This window comes from Bos indicus x Bos taurus, chromosome 14 (genome assembly GCF_003369695.1).
Source record: "Bos indicus x Bos taurus breed Angus x Brahman F1 hybrid chromosome 14, Bos_hybrid_MaternalHap_v2.0, whole genome shotgun sequence".
Taxonomy (NCBI): domain Eukaryota; kingdom Metazoa; phylum Chordata; class Mammalia; order Artiodactyla; family Bovidae; genus Bos; species Bos indicus x Bos taurus.
The window spans coordinates 22,191,992-22,206,209 of record NC_040089.1 but is presented as its reverse complement, the minus strand read 5'-3'; the positions used below and the strand labels follow the sequence as shown (position 1 = coordinate 22,206,209).

The following is a 14,218-nucleotide window of genomic DNA, read 5'->3' as shown; positions in this document are numbered from 1 at the left end:
TTGATCACGTTTCTGATTTCAGGAAGAACACCAGTCAGGATTAGGTGACCTCCCAGTTGCCAGAGGAGTGGCTGCTCTGACACTGACTTTTCAGAGCTCCATTTCCTTATTGGTGGTTAGTGACAGGGGTGTTAGGGGTGGCGGGTCAGGGGGTGGGAATGGGGCTGGGAGCTCAGAGGAGGCAGAATTGCCCTGATACAGTTCAGATTTTGCAGAGCATTCCATGATTTTATTGACATAAAAGCCTGGAATTTGAAACACTGACTTGCTTATCAAAAGTACTCAAAGAATGAAGTAGTATTTTATACTGCCTTTTCCCCCCCGTCTATATCTGTCAATTTTCAGGTTTATTGATGTGTAACTGGCAAAACTGTAAGATACTTGAAGTATACAACATGATGATTTGATAAACATATAGTGCCTATTTAATTAAAAAATTCATGATTCGTTTTATAGCTTGAAGAAAATTGAGAAGTTTTTGATTGAGGAGAAAAGAGTATTTGTTTCTATTGCAAGAAATGACTATTTCATACCCAGGATATATTTTAAATGACTATTTCATACCCAGGATATATTTTATATCAAGATATAGATATTTAAGTGTGAGACTTGCAGGGGCTTGAATGAGTGAGGTGGTGCTGGCAATGTGTTGTGGAGCTGGCTCAGGACTTTGGCAAGTGGTTTGGTGAGAGTCTCTAAGGACTTTTGTGTTCTTTTGATCTTTGCTGGTCTTGTAATGAATCCCAGTCTTACTTTTGAAACTCAGAATAATGTAAGGAATGTCCTGAAATTCTTAACATACAACTGATTTTGGTTCACTTTAATGAAAATATTTAAAACTATATTTGACCTCATTAAAATATTTTAAAAAATGAAATATTATCTGTTATGTTGGGACAAGTTGAGAGCTAAAAGAAGTCATGCTGCAAAATGGTTACAAGTCCTCTTTTTTAGGGTTGATGTTGTGATTTTTAGAATAATGCTCAAATGCAGTTCTTGTTTTTCAGGCAGCAAGAATTATTGCCAAGTTAGCAGCTTGGGGAAAAGAACTGATGGAAGGCAGCGACTTGAATTACTATTTCAATTGGATAAAGACTCAACTGAGTTCACAGGTAAGAGACACTCCTTTTAGTATTCTTAAAAGAATATAGCGTCCAGTTCTCTAAAGCTACTTAAGATATTTATGTGAAGTTGCAGAAATTCTGTGTTAAACTAGAGCCATCTTGAACTGTTTGACTCAGCCATGCTGCTTACAGGTCTGATAGGGGCTTTACCTTTTCTGTCTTTGACTGGCTTCCACTCAGACCTTCCTGTCTCTTCTGCCACTCGGGATTTTCCCATCACGCATTTCTGTGAGTGGGGAGGATTGCCCTTTCCAGAAGGCGGCTGGCAAGGTCATATGGATTGGGAGATCACACAGCTTCAAAAGACACACTCTGGGTGGCCCGGGGCTGCTGTCTCTAGCTTGAGATGCTGTCTCGTGCAGCAGCTGCCTCTCTGGATCGCAGCAGCTGCCTCTCTGGATCCTACCATGTCCTCCTGGGATTGAGTTTACAGCCACAGGGAAATAGGTGGCCTGCTTGCAGGTTGTCTCGCTGCTATCAGGCCTCTTGAACCTTGCTGCTCTGTGAAGGAAGACAGCTCGCGGGTGTGATAGCTGGCAGATGACAAGTTGTCCCTTTTGTCTTCGTGGTTCTCTGGAGCGGGACAGGTGACCGGACACTTCCAGGGGCTGAGCTGAGGGTTTCTTTCCTTCTGGGGGTCCAGTGAGCAAGTGTGAGGTGGTGAGGGGGCATGGAGGGAGTAGCCTCAAGGGAGGAGTGAGCCGAACTGGGGGGGAGGAGATCCGTGGAAGGACAGGTAGGAGAGGGGGTGGAGTGTGTGGCAGGGTGGGTGACAGCAAGAGTGAGACCGGGAGAAGCGTTGCCGGTAGGTGTGGTGGTGACAGTGGTAGATCACAAGTAAAGGTCTACTTGAAACAAAGTTTTGGAAAGGTGTCGTTTAGACTTTAGGTGGCCTTATGATCTTAATAGATTTTAATTCGAAGCGTGAGAGAGACACCATGACATTTTACTTGGATTTATTTTTGTCTTATCCTCCCTTGCCTTCGTTTGGGTGGGGGGTGGTGGAGCCTCATAGTCTTTTCTGTTTGGACAGGGAGATTCTGAAGTGTCTTGAACAAAATCAGTTATTTTCTCTGTCAATAGCATACATTTTTATAGGTTTTGGGCTTAATTTTTAAAAGTATTTTTACACGAGCCCCAGGTTTGCAGATTTTATAGAATTGTTGAGGGATTTCAAAAAGAAGATATTTAGAAAGTGAAAAATAGTTATGTGAAGACAAGGTTTAAAATTCTTGAGTGTGTACCATTTGGGATCAGAGTGTTTAATTACATAGGTAATCCCCCATCCCCATTTCCCCCCCCTATTTTGAGGTTAGTTCTCCCTTTGAGCAGGCATCATCTTGCTTTGGGGTCAGCTGTGAGGCTGTGTGGTAGCTGGACTCTTAAAACCAGAGTGGGTAGCAGAGACTGCATGCTGCTGTGTGCTTCCAGCACGCTGGGTCGTTTCAGCTTAGACTTCTCCTCATGGGAGTAAGGTTTGTGTTGTGCCTCACAGGCGATCTGCCCCTGTTAGCACCATTAGCTGCGGTTGTAACCATGGCCAGCAGTTGGAGGGATATTCCGCTAGTCTCTAGTAGAAGCAGGTATTTCAGTATTTGGAACAATTTTCATCAGACCCGAGCTTCCTGTTGTGAGGTGGATGTTCTTAGAGACCTTTCTGTGTCTTTCCAACGTGCTGGCTCTCTCTTTTTAATTGCCAGCTCTCTGGCCTTGTTCAGGTCTAGCTTCTCTGCTTTGCACATTGTGCTCCAGGGAGAATTTTCGGCCCGTGTGCTGAGTCTGGTCACTACTTCTGCTGGGCCCAGCTTCTGCCTCTTGCTATGGGCAGACACTCCTCCCCCAGCCTCTGGTCAGGAGTCAATTACAGGCCTCTTGTCTGAGGAATGAAGTGTTGGCTGGTTCGGGATTTTTTTTCTTCTTTGCTTAAATGCCATGTGATAACACTGTCTCTCCGAGGTCTCTTTTTCTCCGTCATAAGCATTTTCTCTCTCATACAAAAGGACCACACTTTCATGATTTTAATAAAAATAAACTTTTAAAAGTCTGAATTAGGTGCAAATTTGAATATTTTGTTTTTCGACTTCACAGTGACATTTAGGAGCCTTTTTTCTGATAGTTTGAGCGTTAATTATACTTGTGTTATAGCGGCTCATGCCTGGCACTTAGAAAATAATAGTTGTTGAATAAAACAAAATAAAAATTTCCTTGCAGAAATTCATTATCAGTTTTCTCTTGCATACTCAGCTTCTGACTTTCTACTTTAAATTTCCTTTGTCCATTCCTGTTTAACATGTGAGGTTCTGATTGTCATTATAGTGTGTTAGCCTTGCTGTGAATAGCCTCATCTTTGAGTCCCGCATAGTACCTTTCCATAACAGACACTCGTTTTGAAAGCTTTGAAGCAGAACACAGTGTAGATAGTTGGGCTTAAGACATTGTCTTATTGGAAAAACAGTTCAGGCAGTAAATCCTGAGACTTGGAAATTTTGCACCAGCTTCACTTAAACAATTTAGCTGGAACTTAGTATTCAGTTTATTATTTTAAGATAATTTAGGATAACTTACTGATTAAGATATCTGGAAGAATGTAACGATGTTTAGAATATTTCATGTATCCCCATGCTTTTTATTAGTTGATGATACTCCCATTAAATAGGACTAGGAAAATAATGATAAAATTAGTAAGCTGATAAAGTAGGATAAGAGTAAAAACAAAACTAAGTAATGAGTTATTTATTTCATAATAGAAACTGCGTGGTAGCGGTGTCGCTGCTGAAACAGGAACAGTCTCTTCAAGCGATGTAAGTATACTCCCTCTTCATTCACTGGCCTCCTCACGCCCCGAGCATAAGTTACTTTGAGTCGTAGACAGTTAGCATCCCCTGGATATAAATCCATGGATTTGGTGCCGCCTCCACTTCGGTTAGTGGAGTCTTGAACGCTGTGCATGAGCCTTCCTAGGCTGGGGGGTCACGTTCTGCTGTCTCTGGATGTGGGACGCCCTCTTCCTGTTGCGTTCCCCTTCAGGTGGCTGTATCTTGGGCCTAAGACTCAGAGCGACTCAGAGTGAGTTCACCAGAGCTGCTGTCTTCAGGCCATAATGTCTGACAGATCTGCGAGCCCTGTGCCAGGCAGCTGGAGACAGTTCAGTTCCCTGCCGGTCCAAAGACTCACTACTTGCCCTTGTTGCTCAGGATTTTCTAGAGGCCTATGGTGGGGGCAAATCCCCCCTTTTCAGGCCAGACATGCCCCACATTTCTGTAGAGCCCAAAGGTTAAATGTTAAAACTAATCATTTCTCCCCAAATTCCTTTCCTGGTTAGAATAATCTCCCCTGCTTGGGAATGGTTTGATTTCACTGTATTCAGAAGAGTTTAAGAATTGGCAATAAATGTGGACAAGTAGAAGCTGGCATGATTAGTGCCAGTGGAGAGAGAGGTGGGGAAAGAGTTAAAAATATAGAAGAGTTGTATCTACGTTCCCACCTGCCTGTGATAGACCTCAGCCAAGTTGAGGTGGAGCCACGTGGGATCCGTGTTCATAATCTGCAGCAAACACCCCATATGTGTGCTCCCAGACTAGGGAGGGTGACAGAATCCATTTCAGAGCCAAAAGGGGTGCTTCTCTTGGGGCGTGGGTGGAGGGACTTGACCTCTTGACCCTAGCACACTTAGGTGTGTTAGGCCAGAAATTGGCACAAGTCTTCTGAGGTGGAATCAGACAAGGTGTAGAACCAGGTGAGCAGTTTGGGGGCTGGGGAGGGAAGGAGGAGGTAGGCTCCAAGTCTAGATCCTCAACCACGAGCAGATGTTTAAGTTGGGAATCTTTGTCTTATATGACTTGAGTTTTTTCCTATCAGTTTGAAATTTTGAAAAATAGTTTGAAAAATTATCTGGTTAGATTTATTTGTCAAATTTTTAAAAGGTTTTGAATCACACATGTCCATAAACTAAAGTGGTTTTTAAAGGGCCTGGAAGTTATTTAGGCTTGCGCAGCCAGTGGGCTCTGGTCACATGACATCCCTTTCTTTCTCTCCTGTCCGTCATGTGGAACACATGATCCTGTTGACCTGGTGGTGGTCAGTCAAAGTGGGTTGTCTGGTGGACTTGACACATACATCCCAGCAGAGTTAGTAGCATCGATGGTGATTCTGGGTGGAGAGAAGATGGCCTTTGATGTCCAGTCTCTTCCCTTTAGTGTCCTGCACACCTGAACAGACTCCCTGTCTCTTCCTGAAGGGTCCTGCTTCTTCAGAAAGCTCTCTGCTTGGAAAGCACATGAGAGAGGGGTATTGTATTAGCACTTCTTTTGACGGTCTCATTTTAGTAGGGGGATTAAAATTGGTAACTGGTATTTATGGAGCTTCTACTATATGCCTAGCACTGTTTCAGTCACCTGGCATTTACATCTCCTTGAATATTCACAGCTCGTCTTTGACGTGGGTCTTACCATAAGCCACATTTCAGGGATGAGCAGTGAGGCTGCTGAAAAGGCACACTGGCTCGCCTAAGGTCATCCACTTGCCCGTGGTCATCTGGTCATGGTTGCAAAACCGCCATGGAGACAGAGTCCTTCCCAGAGGGGTTCTAAGACCTGTGGACTGAACCTGGAGCTTTAGACATTCTCCAAGTTGCCTCGCCTACTCAGACTTTCCTTTTTTTTTTTTTTTCTACTCAGACTTTTGAAAAATAGCCATGTTACATCTTAAAATCCGTTTAGGGTTCAGGCAGTGTACAAATGGGGTTGGGTAAACTGCATTCCCTACTGCTGCCACTTGATGTCAGTATAAGACAAACAGGGCACAGCTCTGCGCTGCAGTATGAGAAGCATGATGCTACTGTCTTGGCTGCTGAAATGGCACAGAAGTGACATCCTAAGTTATGAGTGGACCCGTGAGACATTTTTATTTAAATTATGTTCCATAGATGAACTTTTCTTAAAATGCATTATGTTGTCTTTACCTGAATGTGACGGTCATAATTGACTTCAGATTTCTCATACTTAGGCTGACTGATCTTCTACAGTCATTCAGCTCTTTGCTGACTCTTGCATGTGGATTATTAGTTTTCTTCGTTTTTTCCGAGGAAATCATATAGCCTTGGCATTGATTGCTGTGCTGATGCCCTGACAGAAAGAGGAACCCTCCAGCCTTTGGAGGAGTTAGAAGAGTCTGGGTATCCTCCCTTTGTCCAGCTTCTTCGATACCTGTGTGCAGGGGAGCAAGGGGACTGCTTGCTCCCATGTCTGGCCATGTCCTTTTCTCTGGCCGTCTCTGCTGTAGACCCAGCTCAGCCCTGGTTATTGCTGGGTGGACGTAGTTTCATTGGCAGTAAGTAACACAGTCAAGTTGCCAGGTTCTCTTGTCACTTACTCTGTCTTGCCGTTTAATATTCTGGAGCAGGTCTGAAGCAGCAGAACTTGCCATGATGATGGAAGTGTTGTTCTTCATATTCTCATTGTCTACTCTGGGAGCCCCTAGCACACATGGCTCCTGAGCCCAGAAATGTGGCAAGTGTGAGTGAGCAGATCAGCTTTCCATTTTATGCAGGCTTTTTGGTTGCTTTGTTTGCAACTTTATCAAAGTATGTTTCTCATACTATATAGTCCTTCCACTTGCATTACAGCAGATTTTCATATATTTACAGGGTTGTACAGCCATTTCCACAATCTAGTTTTGTAGCATTTTCAACACCCCAGGAAGAAACCATGTTCTCATCAACAGTCGCCCCCATCCTAACCCCCTGCCTGCCTCTGGCAAGCACTCACCTGCTTTCTGTCTCTGGACTTGTCTCTTGCAGTCACTTCATGTGAGTGAGTCATGTGATACACGGTTATCTGTGACAGGCTTCTCTCACCTAAAAGTGGAATGTTTTTAGTAACAGCATTTTCGAATGAAAGGGGAAAAGAAACCTTAGCATTTTTTACTTTTGGCCAAATTCCTTAAATTGTATTTTCTGGCAGTTCTGACATCCTTGTTAACGTGAAGTTAGTTTTATAGCTTTGATTCTATTTTAAATTTAAGGCTATGTTTTTTCTTTTTTATAAATTTATTTATTTCATTTTTGGCTGTGCTGGGTCTTCGCTGCTGTGCAAGGGCTCTCTCTTGTGTGTGCAGGCTCCTCGTTGTGGTGCCTCTTGTTGCAGAGCATGGGCTCTAGGGTGCAGGCTTCTGTAGTTGTGGTGTACAGGTTTAGTTGCTCCACAGGATGTGGGGTCTTCCCAGACCAGGGATCGAACCCGGGTGCCCTGCATTGGCAGGAGGATTCTTAACCATTGGGTCACCAAGGAAGCCCAGCTGTGTTTTTAATTTAAGACTTTTCAGTCTTTCAGAGGAGGTAGAGAACTTTCATGATTTGCTTCTTTAATGTCTGTCCATGAGTTTATCAGAGGTGCTGCCCAGTAGCAGATGTAAGTGAGCTGCGTCAGACACTTGGATAGGGCAGGCTTGTTATTAACTCCAGTCCCCTCTCGCTCGTGACTTGTCAAGTCTGTGAGGACCTCAAGAAGTTCATGACCAATTATGTGTCTTTGTGCAGGTTTCCAGAGCATTCCTATTTACCAAAAGCACTTCCTGGATCATTTTCATTGTTCAATTGCCTTTTATTTTCTTGTCATAAAATTAGTATGTTTTAAACATTGAGGATCATTAAAGTATATGCAAAGAATGAATGTTACAAAAAGGAGAACAGATAAGCTATCAGTTTTGCTTTTCTGATCAGATGTTTGGAAGGATTGTGTCTATTCTAGCAATGCAAAAGAAAATTAAATGGTAAAGTATTTCAGTACCAGACTTTCCTTTACATAACATTTGTTACCATGGCTATATATTGTCATAATAAGGTAACTATGTTCTTGGAATTGCATACAAAGCTGTCATTTATAAAGTAAATCATATTTTCTGAAGTCCACAATAATTTTTCCTTACAATAAAGGATCCCAGTAGTCATGTAATTAAATTACATGACTAAGCAAATTAGATTGAAAGCAGTACTTGAAGGAGATTTATAAATTTGTAAATTAATAGTGAAATTACTTTTTTGGTAAGACTTAAATCTAAGATGATATTATTTTAATTTAGGCATTAATTTAATATAGGTGTTTTATTAACGTTGACTGGAAAGTCTCTTTTAATAAGCCAACTTCAAGAGAATTCTTGCACTGTGTGTGTTTTAGTTCCTGAATATGAGGTAATAATAATGATGATGTACATTATAATGTTTTGTGTTTAATGGTAACTGATGTCAGTTCATATTTGAGTAGCAGAGGTTTGTTTTTTAATTTGGTGGGCTGGTATTGCTTTCTTGTATTGATGAGACAACAATTTTGAAGAGTTTCAGTGATATGCCAGAGATAATTTAGCAAAACTTCTGATTGCTAAAGCCTCTCTCCCTCTTTGCCTCCTTTTCTTTCTTTGGTCACTTTTTTTTTCAAGTCATAACTTTTTGGGGAGGAAAAAATTACCCTCTCCTTTTTCTGGGTTATTCTGGCTGGTCAAAGAATTAAATTGACATGAGACAGAGGAACAGGAGAAAATCAAATTTAATTACATATATTCAGGGTTACGTCATTGTACATGGCTTTTGGTGGATGTAATCACTCATGCCTGGAGCACATGATTTCTCGAATGGAGTTGCCAGGGCACAGGGTACATGTGGATTTAGATCCAGCTCCAGTCACTTTTCTAAACCAGTTTTTATATCCGTCAGCAAAGGGAGACAGTTCCAGTTTTCTCCTGACACTGACATTGTCCTGCATTACTCTCTAAAGTGGATGTTGTGATAGAAGCAAAAACTACACGTGCACACTTGTGTGTGTGTGAGGTGTGCACACTGACTTTTTAGCTCTATGAGAAAAGATTTGTGTCATAGTCATGAAACATTGAGTGCTTTGGGGGTGGGTTAATCACCAGTCCTGGAGATTTCATCTACAGCTGGCTTCTGGGGTTTATTTTGGTTGGTTGTGTGCTTGATGGGTTCAGCTCTGTGCTTCACTGATGCCACCAGACACACGTGTGTTTCCAGTATCTCTAGACAGCTCTTCTTCTCTGCACTGCAGACTTTTCCTTTTTTTTTAAGTGCCCACGATTGCAAACTTTAGAGGAATATTATCTTTACACTTTCTCTTTTAGTTTGTACTTAAATCCCTGGGTTATGGAGATGGGTGTTGAAAAGCGGTCTGTAAACACTATTGCAGCTCTAGTGTAACTTTGGCACAATGACTCTGCAGTTCCTATGTGTATCTTTTGTTGCCTTCCTGCTTTATCATTCCTCGTTCCTTGAATTATTTTTAATTCTCCAGAATATGGATCTGGGGGTCCCTCTTGAATTCTGCCAGTTGCTGTTTTCCTTAGGTGCCTAATCCACCATAATGTAGGAGAATTCCCATTGTCAGCCATATTGGAGAGTATATTTGATGATCTTTTCTTAAGTGTGTTGAGAAGTCAAGTTGCTTTTTCTCTACCAGGAAGGCTTGTGCACATTGTAGCTGGATCTTCGCCTAGCCTGTCACGTGTTAGCTAACGAGATTATCCCACACCCTACGGGATGTGCCCTGTTATTCTCCGACTTTATTGGTGGGAAGCTCACTCAGAGACTTGGAGGTGGCCAAGTATGGCAGGCTGGTCCCAGGGCCTTTGTTCTTAACTGTGATACTCTGTTACTGCCTTTCTTTCCTGGTGGAGGAGTCGATGTTTGAGCCCGTGGGTCAGTTCATCTGGAGAGAGGAGGGGCCAGAGTTCTGGGATGTAACTGGAGGTGGAGGTCTGGTCCTCAATGGGGAAAGTAACTGTTGTACCTGGCACTTGAAGGTCACTGCTAACCCTAGCAGTTGCCATGTTAATGGGCTGGTAAGATGGAAGAGAGGTAAGAACCTGGTGATGGAACTTTCAAGAAACCATCATGTATTAGGAGGAAGAGAGATGCAGAGGTTGGTACCACATTTAGGGATAACATGAAGATGAGAAAGATAGAGTATATTTAGGTGGTGAGTAGAGGAAACCAGCAGACACTGGAGCTACATGTTGCGCTGTGAGGGAGGAGTTGGCTGCAGGCCTCGTGGGGCTGCGGGGCCTGGACAGCAAGCACTGCCCGCCTCTCTGGACGAGAGGCAGGTGGGAATGGCCGTAGATATAGTGCTGTGTGGGGTGTGGTGTTGGCAGCTGAGCAGCTCTCTGGCTGCTGAAATGAGGGAGGAAGGCAGGGCAGGAGGGTGCAGGTGATGGTGGAGGTGACAGCATGGGCATGGCTCTGGGGAGGGCAGAGCGCGTGCGGAGCTGCCCGAGCGCCACGTGCTGCAGGTCTCTAGCAGGGCCTGGATGGCGTCTGTGTAGGAGCAGAGGCGGTGACTCACTGGAGTGATGGAAGGCTGATTATTCTCTTTAAAAATAAGTCATTGAATAATTTTATACATGACACTAATAGGATGATGTGAGAGAAAGCTAAGGAAGTGATATAGTTTCCTTTGTTTAATTGGAGGCGGTCATTCAGTTGTCTGTCAGCATTGCCTTCACTGAAAATAATTTCTGGACTGGTGTTGGACTGCCTCGTGGTGCATCACAGGAAAGAGTGCGGTTTTTGAAGCAATGTTTTTTATCTGCTTGTTTATATGTGAATGCTGAAGCTGTAACTAGCAACGGAGAAGCCATTTTAAAAATGTGTCATGTATTGCAGTAAAGAATGGCAAATAGACATGGAAAAAGACAGTGAACCAAGAAATTTTTGTGTTGAGATTGATGATAAGTGGAAGAGGACAGTGTGCCCTAGGCTACCTTTTTGTTCATTATTGGAGAAAGCTTGCCCAGATTCTTTCTCTAAACAAGAAAGATGGAATTCTACTTTTATGAAGGGCTACTTACCTGCTGACCTTTTTGGAAAAATACATACATATTTTCTCCCATTATGGAAGATTGTTTTAGAACTGAAAATTCACCTTTTTTTTGGTTCATTAATTTTTGCTAACATTTTGAGTTTTTAGGCAAATTATGTTAGTGCTATTGGATATATTGTGCTTTGGGTTCACTACTTTCTAGGTAAAACCTAAGATAACCTTTCCATGATGACTTTTGATTGTTCTACCAAATATACTTATATCATTGTGTTTCTGTGTTTGAATGCCTGGAATTTTCTTTGAAGTGTTAGTTTTTAGCAAGCTTAGTTTAAATTGAAACATAGAGCTTCAACCTAATGTGTGTTAGGTTTTGTGTATTTATATGACATCCACTGTCCTCTCCTTTCTTTTTTCTTTTTGTCAGCATGCTCTTTAAGGCCAGAGTCTGAAATTTCCCCTTGTTCCTTCATTTCTTACAGACGTAAGGCTCATGGTAAATATTTAGGGAGAAGCGCAGGCCAGGTGTCACCACCAGCTTTTCTAATATGGAGGTGCCTGAAACGTCTTTAGAACTGAAAATTCACATTTTTTTTATTGTTTACTCATATTTATTTCAAGCTTCAGGTTTAACCTCAGTTTCTCTAAGAAAGTGCCGCTGAACTGATAGTTTTAAAAAGTCATAATCTTTTTCACGTGTTTAATTAGGTTTGTATATGCTGTATAGTTTTTAAGTTATTTTTTATTGAGTTTCTATGAAATGTCTTACCTCCGTGCTCTATGAACTACTTTACTTAATCCTAAGAGTACCCTTTCAGAGTGCTTAGCGGTATCATCCTTACTAAGGATGGTTCAGCAGCCAGCTTCATATCATTCAGATATGGGCCCATCTCAGAGACTACACTTATATCTTTTTCATTTTATTGTTGATCTTTGATATTTATATAATTACGAAAAGCAGTATTGTCTGTATCATGCCTCTCTTCAGGAGTAAGTGAAACACTGCAGGATAATAAGCTGTTTATCAAACCATATCAAAGACATAATTACTGTGTTACTTGATTTCCCTGATTGGATGTAAGCTTGAACCATGTAGGCTTAATTTCACAGAAGTCAGCTTCATTTCTAAGAGTCAGAGAGGAAAGTGAAAAGGGGAATTGACTTTTGAAGAAATAATAGAGACTTTTGGACGTTCTGATATTACCATCAGAAACCCTAGTAAACAAACTCCAGACTCTGGCATCTGTGCAACCTGCTGACCTGAGGTGCTTTCTCCCACGCAGAGTTCCCAGTATGTGCAGTGCGTGGCCGGGTGTCTGCAGCTGATGCTCCGAGTCAATGAGTACCGCTTCGCCTGGGTGGAGGCAGACGGGGTGAACTGGTGAGCCCTCACTTGTCATGTGGGGTAACATTTAAGAGCATCTCTCCTTGACATTGTCAAAGAAATTAATATGTTTAATCACTGAAATGAAGGTGTTTTTTAAAAAAAATTTTTTTCAAATGTCTTGTGTGATGTTTTTCCCCAGGAATCATGCTGGAGACTCAGGGCCCCCGGTTTTCATTGTTAGTATATCAGGTTGGTGCTCTCCACCTTGCCCAAAGCAACATTCCAGACTCCAGAGGGAAAGCAGGCCTTCAGCATAGACATAGCATCTTGTTTGTGTACACAGTTTAGTCCCTGGTGGCTCAGTGGTAAATAGTCCTCCTGCCAATGAAGGAGACACAGGTTCGATCCCTGGGTCAGGAAGATCCCCTGGAGGAGGAAATGGCAACCCACTCCAGTCTTCTTGCCTGGGAAGTCCCACAGACAGAGGAGCCTAGCGGACTACAGTCCATGGGGTCACAAAAGAGACACAACTTAGCAACTCAACAACATCTTCTAGGCAAAGTTCTGTTTCTGTGTAGGGGGCTGATCACCAGTCATGTTCCCAGAGGCCGACCAGGGCCCTGGTGTGCAGGCAACCAACTTCTTAGGACAGCCATCTCACGTGTTAACTGTCCTCCGCACAGAAACCTGAAGGTGACTACGCAGGCGGTGTTTCTGGTCTGTTTATCTTCTTTAAAGTGATGTGATATTTTGGGCAATGCAGTAAGAAAGCATAATTATTCATTTTACTATTATATCATCTTCTAGGTGATTTCATCATCCATTTTTTAAATAACTTTAGTCTTTACTATTTTTTTATATCATACTTGAGAATAATGAGGGAATAATGACAAAATAAGATCTAGGATGGTGAAATATGTGATTCTTCAAATTATAGTTAACAAACTCACAGTATATCTTAGGTTTATAAATGGGTCTAATAGACCTGTATTGTAGCTGTAAGATATATTGAAAGAAAGAAAGAAAGTGAAGTCACTCAGTCATGTCCGACTCTTTGCAATCCCATGGACTGTAGTTTACCAGGGTTCTCTGTCCATGGGATTTTCCAGGCAAGAGTACTGGAGTGGGTTGTCATTTCTTTCTCCAGGGGATCTTCCTGACCCAGGGATCGAACCTAGTTCTCCTGCATTGCAGGCAGATGCTTTACCCTCTGAGCCACCAGGGAAGCCCAAGGTATATTGAATTTTATCCCATTAAACAAAAAGTGCATTTTCTTTTTGTTCTTTGAAAGACCTGTAAGAAAGAATAAAAGTCATGAAACAGCTGCTTCTAAAAATAGTTACAATTGCTCAAAAGATAAACACTTAAAGTTTGGTCTAGTGGACCCTAACGGCATACAGAGAGGCTAACCAGATGCTGCTCTTCTAGTTATTGGTACTAGTATTTTTGGAAGATGGTAATGTCAAGGCCTTTGACTATGTGGGTCACAACAAACTGTGGAAAATTCTTCAAGAGATGGGACTACCAGACCACCTTACCTGCTTCCTGAGAAATCTGTTTGCAGGTCAAGGAGCAATAGTTAGAACTGGATATGGAACAACAGACTGGTCCCAAATCGGGAAAGGAGTACATCAAGGCTGTATATTGTCACCCTGCTTATTTAACTTACATGCAGAGTACATCATGAGAAATTCTGGGCTGGATGAAGCACAAGCTGGAGTCAAGATTGCTGGGAGAAATATCAGTAACCTTAGATATGCAGATGACACCACCCTTACAGCAGAAACCGAAGAAGAACTAAAGAACCTCATGATGAAAGTGAAAGAGGAAAGTGAAAAAGTTGGCTTAAAACGCAACATTCAGAAAACTGAGATCATGGCATCTGGTCCCATCCCTTTATGGCAAATAGATGGGGAAATAGTGGAAACAGTGACAGACTTAATTTT

General features: G+C 42.2%; 1 protein-coding gene across 3 annotated transcripts in view; it reads left to right on the top strand.

The window, feature by feature from the left end:
- The window catches only part of ATP6V1H (ATPase H+ transporting V1 subunit H), a 47,414-nt gene that overhangs the window by 7,185 nt on the left and 26,011 nt on the right, over window positions 1–14,218 (top strand). For 2 of the 3 annotated variants that reach the window (XM_027560978.1, XM_027560979.1), the window contains exons 6-8: window positions 1,008–1,112; window positions 3,872–3,925; window positions 12,229–12,326. In XM_027560978.1, the coding sequence (XP_027416779.1) occupies window positions 1,008–1,112; window positions 3,872–3,925; window positions 12,229–12,326 (257 nt within the window). The remainder of the gene's footprint in view (window positions 1–1,007; window positions 1,113–3,871; window positions 3,926–12,228; window positions 12,327–14,218) is intronic. The other variant, XM_027560981.1, reaches the window with a different exon arrangement.